Genomic DNA, 14,377 nt, shown 5'->3' on the forward strand with positions numbered 1-14,377 from the left:
CTGAAAACCAGCTACGCACGATGAAGGTGCCTGGGGTAGCAATTTGGAATTGACATGCAGAGTACTTCAAGCATGAAGCTTTATAATAAAGCTTTATTTGGTGGCACCACCAGTTCCCACGTCAACTACAGGCCAATGAGTCTCACGTCAGTGGTAGGGAAACTACTGGAGAAAATTCTGAAGGAGAGAATCTATCTCCACATGGAGATGCAAGGTTTGATCAGGGATAGTCAGCATGGCTTTGTCAGAGGGATGTCATCCCTAACAAATTTGATTGAATTTTTTGAGGTGGTGACCAGGTGTGTAGATGAGGATGGTGCAGTTGATGTAGTTTTCATGGATTTCAGCAAAGCCTTTGACAAGGTCCCACATGGGAGACTTATAAAGAAGGCAAATGCACATGGGATACAGGGTAATTTGATAAGGTGGATTCAAAATTGGCTTAGTTGTAGGAGGCAAAGGGTGATGACAAAAGGATGCTTTAGTGACTGGAATCCAGTGTCCAGTGGCACACCACAGGGATCTGTGCTGGGTCCTCTATTATTCGTCATTTATATAAACGACATAGAAAGACAATGTGGGGGATAGGATTAGTAAGTTTGTGGATGACACAAAGCTTGGCCGGGTGGTTAACAGTGAGGTTGAGTATCTTGGGCTACAGGAAAATATAGATGGGATGGTCAAATGGGCAGATAAGTGGCAGATGGAATTTAACCCTGAAAACTGTGAGGTGATACACTTTGGAAGGAGTAATTTGACAAGGAAGTATTCAATGAATGGCATGACACAAGGAAGTTCTGAGGAACAAGGGACCTTGGCGTGTGTCCATAGATCTCTGAAGGCGGAGGGTCATGTTAGTGGGGTGGTGAAAAAGGCATATGGGACATTTGCCTTTATCAATTGAGGCATAGATTACAAAAGTAGGGAGATCATGTTGGAGTTGAATAGAACCTTGGTGAGGCCACAGCTGGAGTACTGCGTGCAGTTCTGTTCGCCACATTATAGGAAGGATGTGATTGCACTGGCGGGAGTGCAGAGGAGATTCACCAGGCTGTTGTCTGGGATGAAACATTTAAGTTATGAAGAGAGGTTGGATAGACTTGGTTGTTTTCGTTGGAGCAGAGAAGACTGACGGGCGACCTGACCGAGGTGTACAAGATCATGAGGGGCATGGATAGGGAGCAGCTGTTCCCCTTAGTTGAAGGGTCAGTCACGAGAGGACATAAGTTCAAGATGGGGGGCAGAGGTTTGGGGGGGATGAAAGGAAAAACTTTTTTACCCAGAGGGTGGTGACGGTCTGGAATTCACTGCCTGGGAAGGTGATGGAGGCGGGTTGCCTCACATCCTTTAAGTACCACCTGGGTGAGCACTTGGCACATCATAACGTTCAAGGCTATGGGCCAAGTGCTGGTAAATGGGATTAGGTAGGTAGGTCAGGTGTTTCTTATGTGTTGGTGCAGACTCGATGGGCCGAAGGGCCTCTTCTGTACTGTGAGATTCTGTGAATTATATACCGTATTCGAACAAGCGTCTTTCTGCAATTTTAGTCTTTATTAGACCTGGTTTCTTGTTGAAAAGGCCACCAGGAAGTCCTGTGGCTGGCGGGAGTGCCAAGAATAAGCATTTGTCACTGAGTATTAAGCAGAAAGTGGAGTTAGCAATGCACCTAGAAAAGGGCGCCTCAGTAAAAAGATTAAATGAAGAATATGGTGTTGGAACATTGACCATTTATGATTTGAAGAAGCAAAGGAGAAGTTGCTTAAATTTTATGCTGACAGCGATGTGCCCAAATTAATGGATAATAGGAAAACACTTCATCAGTCAAAGGCTGTCCATGTAGTCAAAGTGTTATTAAAGTGGATCAGGCTGTGTTGGAGCGAAAATATCCATTGGATCACTTTATAATCATGGCCCAAGCAAAAATGTTCCATGAAGAGTTAGGTCTAACAACACCATAGTCATCAGGATGGTATAACCTGTTTCAAAAACACGATGGTGTACTTCTGCTGAAAGTATGCGGTGAAAAAGCTTCAGCTGACCATGAAGCTGCAGAGAAATATTTGGATGAATTTTCCATGATAATATCAGAAGAAGATCAAACAGCAGAGTAAGTTTACAATGCTGATGAGATCTCATTATATTGGAGGTATGTCCCAGTAAAACCTATAACACGGCAGATGAGACATCACTAACGGGATTCAAAGATTCTAAGGAACGGCTGACTGTATTCGGATTTTCAAATGCAGCAAATATGCACAGGTATAAATTGCTTGTTATTGGCAAAAGCCAGAATCCTAGGTCTTACAAGGGGGTCAGGGTTTTTCCTGTTGTTTATAAGGCCAATAAGCATGCATGAATGACTAGGCAAATTTTCCTTGATTGGCATGAGAACCATTTTGTCCCTGAAGCCAGGTTGTGGATCTTCCTGGGGGCTGCAAAATTATGTTACTCCTTGATAATTGTGCTGCACATCCCAATGCAGAACTCATCAGAGACAATGTTTTCAGAGTTTATTTGCCCCCCAACTGTTATGTCCCTCCTCCAGCTCTTAGTCAAAGGCATTCTGCAAGCAGTCAAGACTAGGTACAAAGCTGAATTCATGCACAAAATGCTCACTGCATGCAACAGAGACTTGGAATTTAAGAAATTCCAAATAGAACTCAATGTAAAAGATGTACCCTGGAGTGTTTCCTGGGTCAATGTACCCCAAGGTATTTTGATAAACAGATGGCACAACTTGTGGCCAATTACCATGTTCCTAAATGGTGAAGGCAAAATAGAACCTGATTTTAGTGGTTTCCGTGTGTCTGAGGAGAAAAAAGTTGAAGATTTATTGACATATGTGAAAGGTTTGTCATGTACTGAAGCCAATTTGTTGGATGACGGAGCTGTTGAACATTGTCTGATATTGACAATGATGCTCCAGTTAATCGCCAACTCTCAGAAAGTGAAATAGGTGACATGGTCAGAGTCATAATTATTACAGCACAAAGGCCATTCAGCCCATCAATTCCATGCTGGCTCTCTGTGGAGCAATCAAGCATTCCCCCACTCTACATTCGTAGCCCTCCAAGTTTATTTCCCTTAACTGCCCATCCAATTTCCATTTCAAATTATCGATTGTCTCTCTTTCCAACACTCTTGTAGGCAGAGTGTTCCAGATCATTACCACTTGTTGCATAAAAAAGTTCTCCCTTACATTCCCCTTGCATGCCTTGCTCAAAACCTTAAATCTGTGACCCCAAGTCCTTGTACCATCAGCTAATGGGAACAGTTTTGCTTCTCTTATTACAAATATTCATCCTATTTTTCCTTAAAAAGATGCTTTCCCCTCTCAGCCTCTGCATCAAGTGACTTCCTATCCTCGGTGAATTCACCTCAATTCATCATGCTCTTTCTCCTGCTATCTCACCCTCCTATCCTCCCTTAATCTCTCCATCCATGAACTCTCAAACCCATATTCACAGACACCCTTTGACCTTGCACCTCACACATTACTCCCACCATGTCAATCACAGATAAGGCCATCTCAGATCACTTCCTTGCGTCACTCTCCATGCTTATTCCAATTTTCTCTCCCAATTCTACTTCTTTGTCATGAAGAGAATGAGAACAATAATGATGTCGATGAAGATGGTGCGTTGGATGAACAGAAAAAAGTATCTATTGACAAGTGTATAAGCATTATGGAGGAACTGATTCATGAGATGGAGCAGAAGAGCTTCATCACAAAGCAGCATGTTATGTGGGTCTACAAAATACAAGAGGTGTTACTGAAAGAAAGGCTCATATTTGAAACAACTTAAGCTTCAGGAAATGTTTAAAGGAAGTACGATGGAGCCTCAACCTTCAACTTCGCCAGCCTGTGTTTGTACATTGGTTTAGATGTAATTTAAGAAAATGCAGTAGTAAAATAATAAGTAAATAAAAATCCTTTTATTCTTTATTTCTCATACTTTATTTTATGCATTATAAGTGTACCGTACATTCTAGGCCTGGGAACATAAATCCATAAATTGCCCAAATTGGACACATGTCTAGTCCTGAGCTTTCTGGATACGAGGTCCGGTACCTGTAGTTTTATAGACTGCAAAGAGTAACATATGGGTACTTAAGAGGCAAAAAAACCATGTGAAGGATGCTCAAAATAAAGAGGAAAATCTAGGGGCAGGATTTTCCCTGCGCTCTTCTGAACCCAGCCATCAAGCTCAAATGGTGGTGGGGCGGTGGTGGTGGTTAGAAGCCCACATCACGTGGGACACAGCCGCTCATTGCAATTTTCCCTGGAACTGGAAATTAATGGCCAGAGGGCAACCACGCCATCCATCCAATTAAAGGCAGCTGGCGGACTCTTGAAGCTGAAGGCCAGGGGCCTTTCAGCTTCAAAGCAGCTCACATATTTGGTGTTGTGGCAAGTAAGTGAGGGAGACGGCACTTCAAATTGGAGGCATTGGAGCGTTGGACCCCCAGCCTGATTGGCTTCCTGTCGCATGCAGGTGGTTAGCCCTGCTACCCCCAAAAACATCCTGCCTTCATGAAAATTGCCTGAAAGTGGATGGAGCAGGTAACCAGCTAACTGACGGTGGCACTATTTTTTAGCTCATGCCTGCCTCCACTCCTGGCAGGAGTTAAAACTCAAGTCTCTATACTGTGAGCACATAATAAAGAGGGTAGGTAAGCAGCTAGGCAAGTTGATTGAGAGAAAGACCATGAGGGTTGAATAACTGGACAGAAATTTCAAATCAGCAGTACAGAAGGGGGAAAATTGGCATAGCATTGTGAGCATGGTGCATTCATTTCAGACAATCGGGGCCAGCCCGAAAAGTTATGCCGCATAGTTATGTTATATACTTTTAATTGTAGCAGCAAACCTCATTACATGCAAATTGTTTTCCACTTTCAACTAACTAAGATTTGGTGTATTGTAGCGAGGCAGAGTGCAGACAGATACAAAATTTACAAAATGCGGTAATGTAAACTGCAGTTTTAATAAAACGGGAAGAGGTATTTGCTGAGTTCGAACTCCTCTACTCCCAACAAGTCTGCCACAAACCAGTATCCACTGGAGATGGTGAATCCTTGAAAGTGTGCCTAGCTGATCTGGGGCACACAAATTGCAGGATTCCAAATGAACTGATTTTCTAATGCAATGTGAGTCTCTTACAGCGTTGCAAGGTCTTAAAACCAACCCAGATGTACACATCAGTAGACCTGACAAAGCAATGGGAATAGTCATCCTTAATAAGTGCGACTATATCCACAAAATGCACAGCATTCTTAATGATGTGCCTAAATTCAAATCCATTGGACCTGCCACTCAACATAACCAGACAGCCTTACTCAAAAGTAAGCTTAAAAATACACTTGCTGGACTTGCAAGAGTGATGAGCAGCTGCGTCACATATATTTTTATACGACAGAGTTCGTCCTCATGGCTCGCTACATCCATGTATATATGAGCTGCACAAGACTACAAAAATGATCTCCCCTTATGCCCTAGCTTATCTATGACAGTTCTGCACATGAATTAGCCAAATGGTTGGGCGAATTGTTACAACAGTTTTGACCAAGTTTTCCAGATACGTGGTGAAGGACTCCTTCACATTTGCGAAGACCATACAGGACTTGCATATTGATAGCAATGCTGTGTCCATGTGCTCATTTGACATTGCTAGCTTATTCACCAATGTTCTACTTAAGGAAGCCAGAGATTTGCTCTGCAGCACTGTATCATGGCGATCTAGACTCACCACCATTGCATGAATCAGTATTCATTCAGCTTATGAACTCAACAACTCACGCAGTTGAGTTCAGCTTTAACGACACCACGTATGTCTAAATAGATGTTGCCATGGAATCCAGGCCCAGCTCTCGCAAACATCTTTGTTGGGTTCCATGAGAAACGGGTCTTTAATGGAATGGCAGCTAAATGCCTACCCCTTGTATATTTCTGCTATGTGGATGATACCTTTGCTTTAATTAAATCTGTAGCAGCATGTAATCATTTTCTTGCATGTCTTAATAGGCTCCATCCTGCACTCAAATTCACCTTTGAAATGGAGCAGTCAAATGAACTCCCCTTCCTTGACATATTAGTTGAGAAATCTGCCAGGGGGTTCTCTGCCACAGTCTAACGTAAGCCTACCTTCAATGGTCAATACACGTGTTGGGATTCTTACAGTTCCGTACACTATAAAATTGGCCTCATCTGCAACCTCGTAAATAGGGCCCAAGCCATTTGCTCACCATGCAAGTTTGATGCTTAAATAGAGTGCATCAAAGACACCCTGTGAGATAATGGCTACCTTGATCAGATCATTTCACACTGTACATTGCACAAACTCATGAACAGGCCTGAGGCTGTCACTTTCAGCCCTGAAAAGTGGCTATTCTATCTCAGGTTACCCTGGAAGCATAAGGCATCTCAAAAATTTGAGCAACATGAAGCTAGCTGTTTTATGCTGCTACTATGCAGTAGCAACACTAACAGGATGCTGCCATCAAGCCAAAAAGATGTTCCGCCTATCACACAAATGAGTAATGTGGTATATGAATTTTAGTGCCAGTGTGATGCTAGGTATGTAGGTCGTACGTCCCAAAGATTGGCAGATCATATCAAACAGCAAGTCCCTTCCACTCGCTGTTTGCAATGGGCAAGATACAGAACCAGACTCAACCAGCCTATGCTTACAAAACTCAAAACAGTGTCCAACGTTAGATTTCATTCCACGATTGGACAACATTTACTAAATAATCCTCAGCATGCTAACAATTACACTGACAACCAATTTAAGATAGTCAGGCACGCAACATGGCATATTTGCATGTACTGGAAGCTACATATATTAGTACACAGGGCACTTCTTTGCAGACAGAAAGAACATGTACACACATTGCGCCTGTTTCAGCTAAACAAAATAAGCGATAGCCATTCGCTGGTTCATTCCTCAGGGCAATGCCTTGACCAATCAGGGTCAAGCTGCCTGGTTTAAATTTCAAACAATGCTTGGCACTTAACTGTTAGTCACCATTAACTGGTACATTCTCCGATGCAATGCTTCTACCAGAGTCCACTTGCCAACCAATCAACACTCTTCTCACACAGTATAAAGTTGTTGCTTCCTCTAACATTGATATTCTTGCGATTGATGAGCGCAGGATGAAAAGCTTCAACAAAATGTCTTTTTTCAGCAATTCTCAAGTTCTGCACTACCAAACGACTACTAGTTTTAATATTGCTGTCCCAATACTTCAGTGCACTCTGAACCAATAACAGCACCTCTGTTGGACAATTGCTGAATTGAACTCCATCAATGATTTTGCAAAGCACAACTGTGGTTTTAAAAATTGTCCAGAATTCAAGATAGCCACCAGTTATAATTCTTTAAGGAAACCTAGCGGTCTGGCCCCAATGTGACTTTAGGCCGCAAAGAAATGTGGCTGACCCTTAAATGTCCTCTGAAGTGACCTAGCAAACCACTCAATTGTATGAATCCAATAAGGAAAATCAATTCAGAATAAACTAGATGGACCATCAGGTATCAATCTAGGCACCAAATACAACAAAGGCACAGCTTGATCTTTCAACCCTGCAAAGTCTTCTTCACTGACATCTGAATATTGATGGGGGAAAGAGAGTTCCTCTGGGGAGTATAGCCAAAGCCTAGACCATACCACCATGGGCGGCTCGTCTGAAGAAGAGGGAGGGAGAAGGTCAAGAGAGCAATTGTTACAGGAGATTCAATAGTTATGGAAGCAGTCAGGCATTTCTATGGTAGCAGACGTGATTCTAGGATGAGATGTTGCCTCCCTGGGGCCAAGGTCAAGAATATCACCAAGCATGACTACGAGTTCAACATGTGGTTCAGGACTCCCCTCTGCCACCCAACCACTCATGCACAGGGTGAGCCCTACGAAAGCCATGCTGCCACCAGGAACATCGTGGAGCAAACCAACAGCATTCTAAAACTACGGTTCCATTGTCTGGACTGCCAGCGGGGGTGGGTGGGGGGGGGGCCTCTAATACTCACTGGAGCAAGGGCCTTCATGACAGCAAGTTTGCAGAGGACGCAGCAGACTACTATGCATTTGGAGGCGATTTCCAATTTTGCAAGTGGGGGAGGACATGGGGGGACGGAGGAGGAGGAGGAAGGGCCGGGGGAGAAGCAAGTATCTCGCAGCCATGATGGCAGCAGTCTGAACCTGCTTTTCACTAAGCTGGACTTGCAAGGCCTCAAGCATGGATTTCATAAAATCAATTTGGGCTTCCACAGCAGCACTTCAAAACTGGGTTGCTTCAGTCTGTCCTGAAATGGAAGTTGAGACATAGTCCAGCAACCACTGTATCACAGCTGGTTTGACAAGTGCTGTCATGGAATTGGCCACTACTTCCACTGGAAGGACTGACTTCAAATTCTGCATGAAGCTCTGTGCCAAGTTCGAGTCAGATTCCTTCATGCTCCTCAACAATGCTGACAGGCTTTGTGTCACCCAACCAATGCATCAAGCATCTCTGCGTGCATGGCCATTGGTAATCTCCTGTATACCAACCCATTGAGCTTCCCTTCTGAACCCTTGCAGCAGAGCTAATCAGCAATGTTGCCTTCCAAGGAGCTGGCATACATGCTATCCTTTCCCTCTACCCTATCTACAGGCCACTTGTGCCTGGTGACTCACTAAGTGCTGATCCCATCTCTATATTACCCTCTAAAGTATGCACAGTGTCAGTATTGAGCTGGTGCTTGCGGGTGCAAGATCATGTGATGGTACTTCATCAGACATTTGCTCTTGCTCATACCTTTCATAATGTCTTAGCAGGTCTTAGGTATCTGAAGCAAAGTGTGGGAGAGGGCTGAGGTGAAAGAAGGGAGATGGGGTGGAAAGTAAGAAGTTCATGGTTACACTATTCGCAGCTTGCACTTCAGATGAAATAGGAGGATGGGAGTGAAGTGCAATTTCAGAGGGTGCATAAGGCAGGAACATACCATCATCCTGAATGCTCATGGTAACACCAGATTCAACAGCCTCATTCACTGTTGGCCCGACAATGCCAAGCACCAAGTCCTCCCAAGGAGCTCAGGGAGATGCAGGTTTCCTTGTCTTCCACCCCCTTCTGTTACGTGAGATCCTGTCCTGCAAGAGAGAAGGGTGTCAACGAGCGTGTTGCATTATGTTTGGGTATATCACATATCGTCTGTCATAGCTGAATAGTTGGAAGTATGTGGAAGCTGAGAGATGTGGGTGAGAGGCTTGGTAAGTCTGTGAAGGTGAGGTAGAGCATCTGATGTTAAGCGGCAGTCCTGTTTGCTGAGTGATGGGACTGTGGTGTACCAAGTAGGAGAAGATGCATTTGCTGACCTTGACCACTTGTGTAAAATTCCTGAACTTCTTGTGGTTCTGCAGCCAGGTCCTTGGGGCCAGACTCTTGGAATTCACCTCCCTGGAGTCCTGCTCCCATTCCCTTTGCAGTGTATGCTTTGAGGACTTCTTGGGCATTTGCAGAAACATGATCGCTCTCTTCCTTTCAACCTCCTAGACTAAGGCAGCCACCTTTTCATCAGAAAACCTGGGAGCCCTTTCTCTGGACTGCTGCCCCATTGGTAGGCTTCTTCCTTTCCCAAAAGCCTTTCACAAACAGTTCCACTAGCTGTGCAGCCTCAATGCATCTTCCCTTTAAGTTTGGGCATAGAGATCACCCCACCCATTAACAGGCTTAACTGAATTTTAAGACCATGGGATCAAGATAATCAGTTTGGGGTCAAATAGTAGACTAGGATTGCAAAGGTTGCTTCAGTTCTCTTCAATCTGAGTGTTGCCAGGTTGCAGGTTGAAGTTAGAGACTGGGGTACAGAGTTTGTGGCTTAAATCTTCCCATTGTTTAATAGGAAGTAATTGTGGCTCATTCAGAGCTGGATTCAAGGCTGAGCAAGAAGCCTAGCAACACAGAGGAATGGAGTGGTAGAATTAGATTTCACCAGCATACACATGGAACATGATGCCATGTCATTGGATAATGATGTCAAGAGATGTAGATGAGGAAAATAAGGAAAGCAAGGATAGATCATCGGAGCACTTCAGGACTAAAGGTGCAGGGATGGGAAGAAAAGCCATTGCTGGAGATGCTCTGGTTGTTACTGGCTAGGTAAAAGTGGAATCAAAAGACTGCAGTCCCGCTAAGCTGGCAAGAAAGAAGTTCAAGGAAATGTTGTGGTCGGCCATCTCAGAGGCTGCATAAAGCCCTCTCTGACCTGGTCCTCTGCAGAAGGAAGTGGTGAAGAGAAAAGGGACATACAAGGAAGAGATTACAGATGATGTGGTCTGTGAACAAGCAGATGGAAAATGGCCGCGTTAGATGGTTGAGGCAAGTGGCCATAGGTATGAGAGTTTATATGGAGAGAGAATTGAAAAGCAATGCAATCATAAGAGAGGGAGCAAGGTGAATTGAGATAAGATTGAAATGACTAAGAATGAAAATGAACCCAGATTGTGGCATAGAAAGCTAGCAGAGAACAAGAATTTTAAGATAAAAGGTGAGAAGGATGGAGCAAGAGTTGTTCAAAGGAGGAGCACTGCTAGATGAGAAAGGGGAAAAGAGGCCAAAATGTGATTTGGGCCACTATTATTATGGGTGAGGCAGGTGATTGAAAGTATAGCCAGATGGGGAGACTTTGGTAAGGGGCAATGTGTCGCCATGTGAGAGTGAAGTTTCTTTCAAAGCCATAATGTAAATTTAATTATCCAGAATGAGGTTATGGATAGCAAGGGCTTTGCTTGTGAATGAATGGACATTCTTGAGACAGATAGTGATTTGCTGACAGAGTCCAAAGGCTGAGACATGGGCGGATGAGTAGAACCAGAGCAAATGGGAAGCATAGCCCCCACTGGTTATGTTGACTGATAAGGTCGCCTCAAGAGGCAGTCGAAGTTGCTACTTTTAAAGGAGTTGACGGTTGTCTTGATAGGCACTGCAGAGAATGCCGCGAGGCACATCAACTGGCTATCGACTTATCCAATACAATAATACCCTTGGGACAATAGCAGCAGAGTGGGAAGGAAGAGGAATTTTGAAGGATTCGGATAGGGATATGCAGGGACAAAGGTAGCATGAGTGGGTGACAGGAAGAGAGGTGAAAAGGGTTCAAAAGAAGAGAAAAAAAGATAGAAGTGATGGGCTTGGGTCTGGAACTTGCTACTTAGGACCAATATATGACCCTCTATGCACAACAATACCCAGCAACACAATATTACTACAATTGAACGGAAACCTGAGTTACTGTCAACTGCTCAACTAAAATGGCAAGCTGTCATTTAATTTTCTCCTCCCACTTTTTTTTTTAAACAGTGAAAGAAATATCATAATCTGATAACGCAACTTAGGACATAAATTAAATCATCAAATTAGGTTCATTAAAGGCAGAAATTAGCCAGTAGCAAAAGATCAACATAACATATTTCATTAACTCCACCTCCTCAATTCATAAAGTACCAAAATGTCAATGCTTCACTAATTCTTCCAAAAACATTAACTTGGATGGGTGTCTACATCAATAGTGCCATTACGTATTCCTTCTAAATCAATGGAAGGAGAATGGAATCCAGGCAGCTGAATATATTTTCCTAATTAGGCAAAGGGCTGTTATTAACCCCTCCAGTAGAAGCACCCTGTGAACCACGCCTGCTGAGAGAAATTCTGGAACTTCACCTGGGTTCTCACAGGCAGCCAATCCAAATGCTAGCCAGCCCTGATCTAAACCACAGAATAGATGTAGAACACAAAATCCATTTTTTCAGAAAGCTACAAAACTGCTTTGACACAAATAATGATTACTGGTTTAGCAGGTTTCGACTTGCACTGTGCCAGTCTTCAATAATTATCAAAATGTATTTTTGCAACAGGAATGTCCTGTCTCTGTAAATTGGATCTCAAACAGTGGAAGCTTTCCCATCCAAGTAAGCTTGAAAGATCATGGATGTTGCCCAGTGATGCTTGTATATTTTAGCTATTCTGCTGCAGTAATCAATTTGAAATTACCACACGAAAAATTCCAAAAAGTGCTATAAATAGGAAGTTTTTTTTAAAACTGAAAATATCACAGACCTTGTTTGCATGACATGTTATAAAGTAAAATCAGCTACTTGTCCAAAATATTCAAGAATGTAGAACACACGAGTCCAAGAAATGAAACTGGAGTGTTTGCAAAGTGTTTTCAGTTTAGGGTATTCAGTGGATGATAGTACTGGTCACCACCACCATAGATTATCAGTGTCCAGATAACTTGGTTCACTCATGTGAAATTAAGAGGCTAGGAAGAGTGCACTGGATGCTAACTTGGATATTGACACTATCCTGGCAGAAGTGCTAAAGATCCCAGCATGAAACCCAGCTGTTTCTCCTAGCCAAACAGTTTCAGTGCTGCTAAGACACTAGCATCTATCTCACCACGTGGAAGGTTTCCCAGTTATGTCCTATCCACAAAAGAAACAGGACAAATCTAACCTGACCAATTACTGTCCTATCAGTCTCCATTCAATCATCTGTAAAGAATGAACTTGCATTTATTTAGCACTTTTCTCAACTTCAGGATGGTCCAAAGCACTTTGCAGCCAAATAAGTACATTTGATGTTAAGTCACTGTTGTAACATAGGAAACAAGGCAGCCAATTTGCAGGCAAGGTACGCCAAACAGCAAGGTGATAATGACAGGATAATCTGTTAAGTGATGTGAAAAATTCTGCTCCCTAGCGCCAACACCTTTCAGCTTAATAAAGGCGAATTTTTTTAAAAAAAGACATGAATTTCTTCATGGATGTTACTGAATGTATAAGTTTTTTACTTATACACATACGACAGTTTAAATAGTTCACAAGTGATAGAAAATACATTAGAGCAGTTAAGAACTCAAGCATCCAAAAAAACCACATTTAAATGCGATCTTTACGATTAATTTTTTTTCACCTCTTTTCTTTGTCAGTTCTTCTTCATCTCCCACTTCATCCTCAGTTACCTCTGAACCTGTGGTATATTCTTCATCTTCAGAATACATTACTTGCTGCTTCTAAAGGAAATCACATTTTAATGTTTTTGGTTGCCCGACAAAGAGGTTCCATTTAGAAATAAAGCCAAAGTTTTAATACTATATTTAATATTTTAATTTCTAGTACATTTTTACACATTTTTTTTTAAAGAAATGAGGACCATTTGTTCCAACTTGACTGGAAAAGGGATCGATATTATTCATTTTAAAAAGGGAGAATAATGGAAATAGTCGTTTGGTAATACAGAACTTGAGTATTGCTGAAAAAGACATGTCTAAGCTTTTTGTCTTGCACTCATCAGAACACTTCGCAAGAACACCACTGCCATGGAGAATGCACCAGTGTTAGTGACTGACAGTTAACTGCCAAGCGTTGTTTAAAATTTCATGGAATCACATCTAACATTCTGCGATTAGGCAACATTTGCTAAATAATCCTCAGTGTGCTAAGAATTACGCTGATAACCAATTTAAGATTGTCAGTTGGGCTCACAGTGTGGCACATTTTCCTGTACTGGAAGCTATATATATTAGTACACTGTGCCCTATTCCTGGCAGACAGAAAGAACATGTACACACATTGTGCCTGTTTCAGCTAAACGTAATAAGTAACTACCATTGACGGATTAATTTTTCAGGGCAATGCCTTGACCAATCAGGAGCAAGTTGCCTGGTTTAAATTTCAAAGAATGCTTGGCAGGTAACTGTCAGTAACTATCAGTGGTGCATTCTCCATGGCAATGCCACATGCCAACCAATCAGCACTCTCTTCGCATACAGTATAAATTGTTGTTTCCCCTTATATTGATATTCTTGCAAAGAGTCCTGATAAGTGCAAGACAAAAAGCTTAGACGTGTCTCTTTTTTCAGGAATAATGGAAATATTACAAACAGAACGACAACTGCCAATACACTATATTCTACTTTCTGCTAGTGGGAAATTAATGAGAACTGGCCATAATTGGAAGGAATTAACAGTTATGAGATGCGGACATTGGATTGGCAAAGACATGAAAAAAATCTGTCAAAATAGTATCCTTATTGCAACAGTACTTTAAGTTATTCTTTCACCAAAGACTTGAATAGAATCAAAACTTCTCACTTGGAAAAAGCTACATAAAACAGTCGTGTGAGAAAACAGGTTGAGGAATATAAATACAAAGTTTGTCAAAGGTCTGGCCTTATGACTTCTTTATAGCCACAGAGTATGAAAGTCTAATTTAAAAAAAAATTCATTTACAGGATGTGGGCGTCACTGGCTAGACCAGCATTAACTGCCCTTGACAAGGTGGGTGGTGAGCTGCCTTCATAAACCGCTGCAGTCCATGTGGTGTAGGTGCACC

General features: G+C 42.5%; 1 protein-coding gene across 15 annotated transcripts in view; it reads right to left on the reverse strand.

The window, feature by feature from the left end:
* Positions 1-14,377, reverse strand: part of sanbr (SANT and BTB domain regulator of CSR) — a 139,113-nt gene that overhangs the window by 24,566 nt on the left and 100,170 nt on the right. For 10 of the 15 annotated variants that reach the window (XR_005942414.1, XR_005942409.1, XR_005942410.1 and 7 more), the window contains one exon: positions 12,956-13,055. Coding sequence is in view for 9 of the 15 variants with exons in the window: in XM_041182960.1 (XP_041038894.1) it covers positions 12,956-13,055 (100 nt within the window). In the remaining 6 variants the exon portion in view is untranslated. Of the gene's footprint in view, positions 1-8,981; positions 9,133-12,955; positions 13,056-14,377 lie in introns of those variants that run through there. The other 5 variants (XM_041182964.1, XM_041182963.1, XM_041182961.1 and 2 more) reach the window with 4 other exon arrangements.

The sequence above is a fragment of the Carcharodon carcharias genome, chromosome 2 (genome assembly GCF_017639515.1).
Source record: "Carcharodon carcharias isolate sCarCar2 chromosome 2, sCarCar2.pri, whole genome shotgun sequence".
Lineage (NCBI taxonomy): Eukaryota > Metazoa > Chordata > Chondrichthyes > Lamniformes > Lamnidae > Carcharodon > Carcharodon carcharias.